The 12116-nt window shown below is 35.2% G+C and overlaps 2 protein-coding genes across 3 annotated transcripts in view; one reads left to right on the top strand and one right to left on the bottom strand.

Moving 5' to 3' along the window:
• The window catches only part of SLCO1A2 (solute carrier organic anion transporter family member 1A2), a 158250-nt gene that overhangs the window by 113548 nt on the left and 32586 nt on the right, over positions 1-12116 (top strand). The gene's annotated exons all lie outside the window — the stretch shown is intronic.
• SLCO1B3 (solute carrier organic anion transporter family member 1B3) overlaps positions 868-12116 on the bottom strand; it is a 50951-nt gene continuing 39702 nt past the window's right edge. For both annotated transcript variants that reach the window (XM_045781457.2, XM_045781456.2), the window contains 3 exons: positions 9357-9421; positions 6416-6533; positions 868-3815 (listed from right to left, as the gene is read on the bottom strand). In XM_045781457.2, coding sequence (XP_045637413.1) covers positions 3602-3815; positions 6416-6533; positions 9357-9421 — 397 coding nt within the window. In that variant the 3' untranslated portion in view covers positions 868-3601. The remainder of the gene's footprint in view (positions 3816-6415; positions 6534-9356; positions 9422-12116) is intronic.

The following is a 12116-nucleotide window of genomic DNA, read 5'->3' as shown; positions in this document are numbered from 1 at the left end:
AATGATTAGACAGGATTATTAAACAAATGAAGACATCTTTGGGGGGGCACCTGGGTGGCTCAGCCAGTTAAGCATCCAACTCTTTATTTTGGCTCAGGTCATGATCTCAGGGTCATGAGATCAAGCCCCACTTCTGTCTCTGTACTCTGGGGAGTCTGCTTGGAATTCACTCTCCCTTTTCCCTCTGCTCGTCCCCCTGCTCTCTCTCTTTCTCTCTCTCTGTCTCTCTCTCAAAAAAAAGACATTTTTCAAATGAATGTGACTCAAAGGAAAATTTTTACATAAGGTTTAAATGTATAGAACCATTATTAATATCAATCCTTCACAGAGACTGAAGATATTTTCGTGGTTATAATCTTGCTTTTCTGTGATGTTTTCTCTTATTTTCTGAATATCCTCATGTTCTTCATTTCCACTATCAAAAAACTGCTTCTTAAAAAAGATTGGAATTTCACTCACACACATACTGATAATACATAATCTCTTCCAATTTGAAAGGAGACCAAGTCTTAATTCAAAAGAATAAACTTCTAATTACAGAACTTGAGGCAACCTCAAGTTTAACAATGAAGATCGGTTTAAAGTAAAAGATCTATTGGTTAGTGGTCAAGAATGCTCCACAGTGTTGCCAAAAGTACACTGCCTGCATAATAATCTTCAAATTGGATTTTTTATAATTAATTCTCAAAAATTTTGTTTCGGTAAAATCTCCAGAAATACAAATGTTGAGATTGAAACAAGGAGATGAGGATGGTCCCTGTGAATGAGAGACATGGACATTTTTATTCCACAATAGTATTTATTATAGCATATATGTTTAAATGTTTATTTTTCTAGCATTTTTGTGGGCTTCCAAAGGACAAAGACTGTTTTATAAATGCTTTTATTTCCTGTATTTAGCACATAGATGGCAGTCAAAAGACTTTTTAACATTTTAAAAGATATTTTTTTCATTTTAAAATACTAAGGAAAATCTTCAAAACATCTAAAGACCTCACTCCCTATCCAATTACCTTAATGCAGTCTTTAAAATTTTTGCATGCATCTTGTTTTCAGTTATTTATAACATTCATATTTTTATGACTGGAATTTTTGGAGTTCACTTCATTCATTCATTCATTCAAAAATAATTGATAAGGCATCTGCTCTGTGTCAGCCACCAAGCTGAATGCAGGGAATAAAATAGGTAAAATGTGTTCAATACCTACCTTCCTAGAACTTATAACTGGTGGTGGAGACTGATTGTTAATAAATAATCACAAATAAGTATAAAATTACTATTTTGCTAAGTGCTATGTTGCTACAAATATAATTGGAGGATTTTTAAGCAGTGAAGAAGTCAGAGACATTGAAGGAATGGTGATTGAACCTAGATCTGAATGCTGAGAAGCAGTTTATTCAGTGGAAAAAGTAGCATTTCAGGAGGAAGAAACATCATAGTCAAAGGTCCTCTGCCTGATAATGGATGGGAACATGAAGACATGGTGCAAATAAGGAGTCTTCAGTCTGTATACACAAGTCTTTCTTTATAGCAGGAAGGCATTCAGCAACTAAATCTTTAATGCTTCTTTTCTAAATCTGATTTCCTCCTCAAAAAAATATCAGATTTCCTAGGTTGGTGCTTTAGTTTGTCCTCTAAATCATCTACCTTTTTTCATAATTTTCTTCTTTATGTTTTTCCTCCACATTTTTAGATTTTCAAATGTAACTTCATTATCATTGATTTGGATTTTTTGGCCATTGTCTTCTTTTAACCTTATTCAATGTGTGTTTTAATTACACTCTTGTATTATTTTGCATCCTTGCAAACTTTATCTTATTTATATATCTGTTGAATACCCACTCCCCTCTGCTTCCCCTAGGATTTGTATTCCTGTTTAATAGATGCCACTGAATTAAGGATTAATAGTTGTTCTGGATTCTTGGATTCTGAAGTAGATCAAATAATCTAAGGCATATGCTTTAGTGTTCTTTTCCTTCACTGTACATATCACATTTATAAATATAAATTTATTCTTTTAACTTATATCGTTTTATAACATTTAATAATTTAATGTTCTTTTCCTTTAAAGTGAAGGTCCTCTATTTTCTTTACTGTATTTCATTTTGCCTGAAATATATTTGATACTCAATAATTGTTGAATAAATATTCAAGATGTTGCCTTTTTTTGCAATGTTTTAAAAAACAGCTCCATAATTTTGTCTATTTTTTGAGATAAGATCCCATCAGACTTGTAACATAGTAACCTAGCATGTTGGTGGTTTTTCCAAATCTCTGCTTGTGGAAGTAACGAATCTTTCCTCAGAGCTACAGCTTGAGAATACTTTAATACATATAACATCTAGGCTAATTGTCAGATTCTAGCAAGCATTCATATTTGGGGACTTTGCTATACTCAGGAATATCTTCTCCTGTCTTATGGCTTGCTTTTCTGTATCTCTCTATCAGGGGCTCTATACGGATTTTTTTTTTTTTTTTAAGGAGATGTCCAGGCTGCATGACAAATGTTTTGAATCAGGATCTCTGGGATGGTTGCATGATTGGCTTCTTTTAAAACAAAAAGTTTCACAAGTTATTCTAATGCCAGAAAGTGTCTTTTAGCCTACTGAGTATAGAAACTACAAGCTTTAGCATTCAGTATAAAGCTGTTGTCATCTAACAAATACAATATTCAAGTATTTGTTCTCATCCACTCTCCTCTTGTTCTATTTGTGGGGATGTGAAAGCTGTCTTTTGGTGCACCAAACACACACACACACACACACACACACACACACACACACACACACACACACACACACAAATATGCAATTGAGAAACAGCTGGTAAATTATCTGGTACAGACTCCATGTTTTCCAGGGAGCAGACAAATAGAATGAAGACACATCTTTTAAATGGGCTTTGCTTTCTCAAGTTAATGTCAGTTTTCTTAATCCACTTCCATGGTCCTGAAAGAAACTTAACACATTCCATAATATGTTGTTTGACAATCATAGCTTACAAATTCTGAATTATCTCTATTTCTTCAGCAGTATTTTAATGGAAGGTTGGAAGAAGATGCATCAAGAGCTCCTAGTTGAAGGCAATTTCAAATTATAAATTAATAAGGTCTGTGAAATACATGACTTAATACATGAATGACAGATGTCATGATAGTATAAAGGTTCTATCATACTAACTTCATGCTTGAGTAACATGGGGCAAATTGGCTTAAGAAAAGGTATTAGGCTTTTCTCCTTATTTAGTTTATTAATTTCTCTCCTCCTTTTCCCCCTCTATTTTCTAGTCACTGGTTTTATTGAATTATAATTACCTGAGCAAATTTTTTTTCTTTTAAGTGAGCATATATCTCACTTAAAATTTGTATGGATCATGTGTCCTAATCTTCACCTCAAATGCATAGCCATACCCTAAGCAAAGCATACTCTCATTCTTTTTCATTTATAATCTTTCATTATTATAAATTAACAGGTGATTCACTATACCATCATAAGGGTGGGAGAACTGTTAGTGACAGACCAAGAACTGCTCAAAATACCATCCTACTAAATTAATAAAAAGTTGGTTTGAAACACAACAACCTAATTTTTTTTTCTCCCCTTACATATGTGTTTCATTATCTGCTCCGGCAGAAGGTACAAAATATCCGTCATTATTTAAGGATTCTAAGTTTGCTTCATTTGTATCTTTTTTTCCATTTTCTGATGGCTTGTTATCTTTTCCTTGGTATATTTTCTTCATAGTGGCAATTAATACAACAAATAAAATAAGTGCTGAAAATCTTAAGCTCTCAATCAAGCCCAGGAAGGTATATCTGTGAAAAGAGAAAAAAGTCAATGTTCATGTTGAAGTATTTGGAACAATTTACAGTGTTGCTCTCCAGTATGCAGAAGACCTTAAAAGAAAAAAAAATGATGTTTGAAATTATACATAAAAATATTAAGGCAGCAATTCTAGTGATTTTTTTATTGACATAGAGGAAGATTTTAAATTATTTTAAGAGGAATATTAAGCCACAGAAACTAAGGGTGATTAATGATCTACCCAAATGTTTTCCATAAAAATAAGGTATATTTGGGCTGTTTAACTTTCTCAAAGGCAGATTAGTTCATGTGTAATGGAAACAGATTATAAAGGAAATGAATTGACTGTGAGGTCACCAAACTGAATCCATTTAGATAGGAGCCAAAGTTTAGTTTATAGGCTAAATACAGTCCACAACTGCTGTCATGTGGCCTACTGGAAGTTTTAATGAAACAATATTAAATTACCTAGCACACATGGTCAATTCTTGTGATTCTTAGCTTTGGTTGCACCTTAAAATCATCCCAGGAAATTTTAAAAATCCCATGCCCAGGCCACACAGCCCCTGAGCAATTAAATAAAAATTTCTGAAGGTGGGACACAGAAATCTGTATTTTTTAAAGCTCCTCAGGTGATTATAAGGAGTAAGAAAGATTGATAAACACTGACCCAGTAGCTTAGGAAGCATTCACTGGCCAATTGACATTGTTAACTAAATGTAGAAAAGCTTTATGCAAAAAAACCCTTGAACAATTATTAGGTTTAACTGAAGGTGAATGGAATTATATAATTTTGAGCTGTTTAGGTTTAAATTTATTAAAATTACAACATAATGTTGTACCATACCAAAAATAATGAAGGAAATATTTTAAAACATCAAATATATCCTTGGATTATGTCAAGTAGGTCTACCCCAATGTTAAACTTTTCAGAATTTCCATTGAAAATAGAAAAATTACTATGCACTTCTGGTTATGTGACTGTTGCTGAGAAAACATGAATAAATTGGGTTTAGATTTAGGATTGGTATCATAATGTAGATTTCCACTCCTGGAGTAGGAATTGATTATATTATTTGTCTTTGTTAGATAAATTAATAAGCAATTATCTGGTTATCACAAAATATTAAATCCAAAAAATTATAAGGTAACTATTTAACTTTTTGCTGTTTCTTCATTGGGGAACACATTGCTCTTTTTAAAAAATTCCACTTCAGACAATCTTTAGGCCATTACTTGCAAAGTATTTTAGGAAAGAACACAACTGACCAAAAAGAAAGTGATAGGGGCCATGAGTGAACTTCATAGTGTTAAGAATTCTAAGAGTGTTAGCTATTTGTAGCTGGTTGGAATGGTGCAAACTTTATGACAGATGTCATCTAGTTGGAATCATATAGTACATAGCTTTTTCAGACTGCCTTCTTTCACATAGCAATGGTCATTTGAGATTCTGCCTTTTCTGTAGTTCGATAGCTCATTTCTTTTTATTGCTGAAGAGTATCCTGTTGTGTGAATGTATCACAGTTTGTTTTTCCATTTACATGGAAGAACATCTTAGTTGCTTCATTTTTTTTTTTTTACAATTAGGAATAAAGCTGCTGTAAACATTCATGTGCAGATTTTTGTGTGGGCATAAATTTTCAGCTTATTTGGGTAAACACCTAGGAACACAATTACTTGACTATATAGCAAGCTTATGTTTAGCTTTATAAGAAACTGTCAGACTCTTCCAAAGTGACTGAATCATTTTGCATTCCCATCAGCACTGAAAATGATTTCCTGTTTTTCCAGATCCTTGCCAGCATTGGTATTGTTTATTTTTTTTAAGAGCTCTTTATATATTCCGGACATTTGCCTTGTGTCTGGTTATAAGTTACAAGTTCTTTTTCCAGTTTATCTTCTGTCTTTGAACTTTGCTTAAGCTTTATGACACTGAGTTTTAAAAATATTTAATCATTTTTTTTCTACTGTGGTTTTAGGGGTTTGGGTCATAATGAGAAACACATTCCTACTTCCTAGGTAATTAAATGTATTTCTACCACAATTTTTTCTAATACTTGTTTCATGTTGTAATTTTGTGTGTTTGATTAATCTCCAATTAATTTTTTTAAGGTTAAGGTACTTTTACAACTATTTCTTTTCTAGATAACCATCCAGTTATTTCCCTATGAACAGAAAAATATAGAAACATTTTTTTCCTTTTTTCCCATTGACCTACAACCAGAGCCCCAGCATCATTTTGTGTCTTCTTAGAGAAACCAGAAGGTCATTGGATATAGTTTTTTTAGTATTAGGAGAGATTTTAGAAACAACAGAACAAATTTTAGTACAAATCCCAGATCTTTTTATTAGCTGTACGATTTTGAATAAGTCACTCTCTTTGAGTCTTTATTTCTTCATATTTAAGGAAAAAGGAGAAAAATATCCATGTCTTGCAGTTTCTATGAGTATTAAAATGAGATACGATGTTGCCTGATACAATACTGAGTGCAAAATTCATTAAAGGGTGGCTATAATTATTATTATAATACTGAAAATGGCATTTTATCTTTTAGAAATTAATATAGCCAAAGGAAAAATCAATTAATAAAATATATTTATGACAACTTACCCATATAATATGGAGTCATATATCCTGCAAGACCCTCGCTTCCCACAGCTGCTGGTTGACCACTTCAAACATGCTCTATCAATCAGAGCCCCAAAATATACAGGAGCTGGAATTCCTCCTGCAACATGAGATGAGAAAAGGTCAATCCAAGGAATAGGTTTCAAACATTACTGGGTGATATTCCACATTGATACATTATAGATTAAGTAAAAGTTGAAAATTTTGGAGCATGCTTCCATTGTTTTGACCTAAATTTACTCAAGAACTGAGACTGTTAGGAATCTCAAAGGCTCAAATCACATATAATAGCATAGATATCTGCTATCTACCTCACCCCACCAACACACACAGGGAAGAGAAGAAGGAACATTAAATGCCCGTATGCTCTGTTTTTATAATTACCAATTAACTTAAGCCTAACTGGAGAAAAGAAGAACATTGTCAGTAAAACATTGAAGTTATATTGGTTCATATAGAATTTTCCTAGGCAAGGAGAGCTAAAAGTGTGGCGGTAGGATTATAACTTCACAGAGAAAGGAAAAACCTCTCAGCTCAACTACTTCAAAGTCAGAGAGTTTTCAACCCCATTTTTAAGAAACCTAGCACTTCCTCCCCGGAGAAGTACAGGCCCAGCTTCACAGAATACTAGGCTCTGGGCAGGTTGTCCTTCTTTCTTGGCTCAGAGCTCCAATTCCACTTTCTTGATGTCATGGGAGCCCACAGTCTTGCATTTTCTCTCCATTGATTATGTGTATTTTTAATACTTCCCCAAAGCAACATGGACTGTCCAAGTTAGGGCCTGTGGCTGAATTTTGTTTCTGTTAATTTTCTGATCACAATGATGCCTGGGCATCTAGTGGTCTGTGCCTAACCCATTTTTTTTACCTGTAGTGTATGATTTTTCAGAATGCAAACCTTTTTAGAAACACATATGTTGCCTTACAGTGGAAGTACCCATCTGCTTACTGTTATTTTAATAAACTCTGAGATACACTCCTAGTTCTAAGTGTTGGTAATTTGACCAAAATTTTAGAGACAAGCTGTAGAGATCTATATTCCATATGGTAGATCTGAAGTGGTCTACCTTGTTCTTTTTGTATTTTGATGAATGACTTTCAGTTTTTATTTTGTTACATAAAAAATGGTAGTAATTCATATTTCAAAATTGTATTGGTTCCATTTATTTCTAAGCCTCATTTTTCTGAGAGTGAGAACTCTGAGATGACAAAAGACTGGTGTCTGGGGCCAAACATATCTGAGAAAAACTGGTACTAAGAAAATGGTGAGAAATTTACAGCTTTCCACAAATCACATCCACCCTTTGAAAAATGAAAAATACATGCCAATAATTTATTTTCCCCATACAATACCACTGGTTTGACCAAAGTTAATTCATTAAATATTTTAGGAAGCCAACTTGGTCTTAAGTCATTACTAGAATTTTAAAACTTCAAATGATCTATTTTCCAAATATCCTTTTCAGTTTAATATGCTCTATAGACCTCCCACAACTTATGCATGTGTTGTATTCAAGACAACTTTTTGTGAATTGAAAGTCTGCTATTCAGTATGTATTTCTTCCAAAAAAGTAGTTAGGTTCTACTCTTCCATATATTGGATATATCAAAATAGTAAGCTCACCTTTAGGATGGCAAAATTCCTTTCTTTCTCTTTTATGTCACTAGAAGAATTTCTTCTAGTCTCAGTCTTATTTCAACATCTAAGGGGGAGCCCTAGATCCCACATTCTATTTTCATCTGCTAGCTTCTATGGCCTAGCTTCTAGGAGAGAGCCATCTCCATTGTATCTGGAGACAGGGAACTGCCAGGACAGACAGAGTTTCAAGATTAGAGAAGGACAGAAGAGAAGGCTGGGATGAGAACTAGAGTGGAATCCAGCAGCATCTTCATCTTCTTCTCTCCAAGTCCTTTATATTTCCTCTTTTTACCTTTGAGGATCTGTGGCCTTCTCCCCAAATATACTTCTTGGACAACTTCTCCATTGCACATAGCCAAAGAGTTATGCTTCTTTCTTTTGCTTGTAAGGATCCCAGGGATTGACCCCTCCCACTTCCTTTTCCATCAGTGGTTGCCTCCAGGCCATGGTCAGTCTTCTACCCCAATCCCTAGATGATGCTCTTTTCCTACTTCCCAGGAATAAGCATATTATTGTTAATACGTCTTACAAAGGGGGATGCATAGGAGTTAGGTTAGAAGTTTGAGCTAACAACAGAAATCTCTGTGGTATGAATGGCAAATGACAAGGGAAAAAGGATGGTTTCCTAAATCTTCTACTAATCACTTCATGTGAATATTTAGAAATAGAACTCTTACTTCTGGAGTGTACAGCCCTACTCTTTGACAACAAAAAGCACAGTTTCCTGAGCTTTCCTTCATTCAGAACACTCCCTTAGCCCAAGATGCTGAGTCCTACAGTTTAGTTCCCATTTCCTCTTGCATTTTTAACTTCTGATAAAGGTTAACTTCCCCAGCCTTGGAGAAGTGGGTAGTGGGAAGTGGGGCAGCAAAATGTTTGCTTGTTTCATACAATTTCAGCCTGACCAGATTTCCCAGGTCTTCCAAGCTGTTTTGGGCATTACCCTCTTTATGCAGAAGGCCTTCCATTCTGCCTTTAGGAAGTAATATTCCTAAGTGTGAAAGTAGGAAAACTTTGGATATCACCTATCTTTGTGTTAGAAAGAGTGTAGAACAAATATGACGATTTCTTGTTCTAGTTAAAGATTGACTGGAATTAATGATCGAAGTTTCTTTTAAGTTATTTAGTTTTCCTCTGTCTCATTATTTTTTATTTACCACAAAAATAGCAATTATTTTAAATTATACCTTTTAAAAAATTTCTTATGATTGGAAATTACGTTCAGTCTGTGAGCTTTGATATAAAAATTTATATCTTAAAATTTTAATCTGTATATTTAGCATACCTAATGCTCGTATAGTTAGTGAATGGAAACCCACTGCAAGGGATTTCAGTTCAGGTTGAACAGTTCTGAAATAAGATAAAGGTAAAGACACATTAAACATCTCCAAAATACCAAACCAAGTTCAATATCAAAACATTTCTCAGTGGCACTGTTCATGATCAGACAAAAACCCTCAAGTGAATGGCTGACATTATTTCAAGTTTTATTTTCAGTTGTTTTAAAAGGCAAACAGCGGAGTGATAATAATTATTATTCTCTTATTTATTCAATATGTTGAGATTTCAAGATGGTTTAACATTTTCTCATTTGATCCTTTGAAATCCTATGAGTGTGTGGTCGGAACAGACTTTATTATGCCTACGAAGAAACAGATCTCATGTGACCCATTCAGTTGACACAGGCCATATGCTACAGCAGATACATTTATTGAGGTCTTTGTGAGAACTCTTTTACCATCTTATTTCTGCCATTGCTACTAACAACAAAGTTCACTAATATGATTCATGAACTATGTAATATAACTAGGAGGGTCAAAAAAATACTTATATTCTAGTGTCTAGTATATTTAAATGTCATTTTATTTTATTTTTTTAAAGATTTTATTTATTTATTCGACACAGATAGAGGCAGCCAGCGAGAGAGGGAACACAAGCAGGGGGAGTGGGAGAGGAAGAAGCAGGCTCATAGTGGAAGAGCCTGATGTGGGGCTCGATCTCATAATGCTGGGATCACGCCCTGAGCCAAAGGCAGATGCTTAACCACTGTGCCACCCAGGCGCCCCTAAATGTCATTTTAAAGGAGCAAGCACATTTGTATCCTCTCCTAGAAATTAACTCACTCTTGCATTTAGAAATTTGTTTCCATAATTCCATTTTTCTGTGTTTAATAAGATGATGACACTGCCATGTCATTCTGTGATATCCCTGTGATAGCCTAATACATATCACGTGAAACAAATTATCCAGCAGCAGTGGCAAGATGGGGAGGAGGGGACTGAGGCTCAAAAGCCTGTTTTTTTGGAAGTATTTGATTAAGTGATACAAAGGTGGTTGTTGTTCTTTCTTGAGCTGTTTGGATGACCGTATTTGTTCATAGAAATAGACTGAGTCATTCAACAAACATTTGCTAAGTGGCCCCTAGGATATTCTTGCTAGTTCTTCTTGAACAAAGAGGTAAATGGTGTTTCATATTGACTGAGTGACTTAGAGAAGTCATATAACCTCTCTTAGCACTGGTTTTCATATTCTGGCATCCCTGGGCTCTCACCCCCACATGGTTTAGATCATTCTTTAATCACACCCTGTCTCCTGCTCCTTTTATATCACTTAAACTCTTCCATTGTGTCCCTTGTTACCAGCAAAATCCTTAGATCTTATGTTCTTAGGAACCCTTTCACTTTCTTATTCTAACAAAGCCTGGCTGCCCCTGATGGTTCTCTTGCCATGCAACTCTTTCAAGTAAGGGCTGTTTTTCTCCCACAGCCTGCAGTCTTACTGGGTGTTGGTGTAGATGTCCTTCTTGCTCTTTTTTTCTTAAACACCTTTTTAAAAACCCCTCTGAGGAGGAGGACTCTAGTGTCTCCTCTGAAAGACTTCTAACTCCCTTCAAGTGGTGTGCCATCCTCATATACCATTCCCTAACCTCCTGGCTGTAGTATCTATAGATACTGTACCCGCAGATACTAGTATCTTGATCAGTGCCCTCATCATTCCTTGGAGATTTTAGTACTAGGCTCTCTGCCATTTTTTTCCAAAATTGTATCTGCCACTTTTCCTAGTTATTATAATAATCTATGTAGACCATCCTCCAATGTTCCGGGCTCCAGGTTTCTTGACCTCTTCACTCCTTGGTCTTACCTCACCTATCCCATGGTCATGCTAATCAGTACACACTTCCCTAATTCTCAGTTTTGAGCACTCCCTCATCAGAAGCACCTCTCAACTTTTAAATTCACTCTCTCAAGCAAACCAACTCCAACAAGCCTCAGCCCCACAGGGCTCTTAAGGCCCTTGACACCCCGCACTTTGTCCCAGGTCATCTCCATTTTCATGTCCTCACTTTTCTCACCATGCTCTCTCATAATCATTCCTTTCATATACCCTGGACTTTTCTGTCTTTCCCATTCTTTACTGTCCCAGGCAAGAAAAATGCTTTCATCCAACCCCTGCCTTTTCTACACCTATACCTAAAGAACTGCTGGCTGGAGGATATCATTCAAATATTCTGACTAAGCTCATTTTAAGTACAAACCTTCAGGGCCTCCAGTACAATCCTACTGTATTTTACTAGTCTATTTCCCCTGTTTATTCTCCCAGCCTTTAAGATTACTAGTTCCCATTTCCTGATCTCATCTGAAACCTCTTCTTTTTTCCTCCTCCCTCTTAGCAGATTACCTTGCTTTTTATCTAACAGAAAAAGTAGAATCAATCAGAACAGAATTTCAATACCCTCACATGACTAAAGCTACATGTGAATCATTTAAATTCTGCGTGCTTGTTCATATCCCTTTCAGTCGTTCCTACACTATCAATTTCCTTCACCCCTACTGGGTAATTCTCATCGGCACACAAGCAGGCTATAATATCTAGTATAAACAGAAATCTTGAGGCCACACCCCTGCTAAATTACTATACCTTTTCTCTGCTTCTTTTTATAACATTAGTAACATAAAGAATTTTTCCTACTGGATATCTGCACTTCCCCTTCTTGGATTTTCTCTCAGTCCTTTGCAAAGTAGCCTTCCTTTCCCCCCATCTTCAT

Source organism: Ursus americanus, chromosome 25 (genome assembly GCF_024610735.1).
Source record: "Ursus americanus isolate L20-20 chromosome 25, mUrsAme1.1.p, whole genome shotgun sequence".
Lineage (NCBI taxonomy): Eukaryota > Metazoa > Chordata > Mammalia > Carnivora > Ursidae > Ursus > Ursus americanus.
The sequence above is the reverse complement of the archived record's forward strand: the minus strand, read 5'-3'. Positions and strand labels throughout refer to the sequence as shown.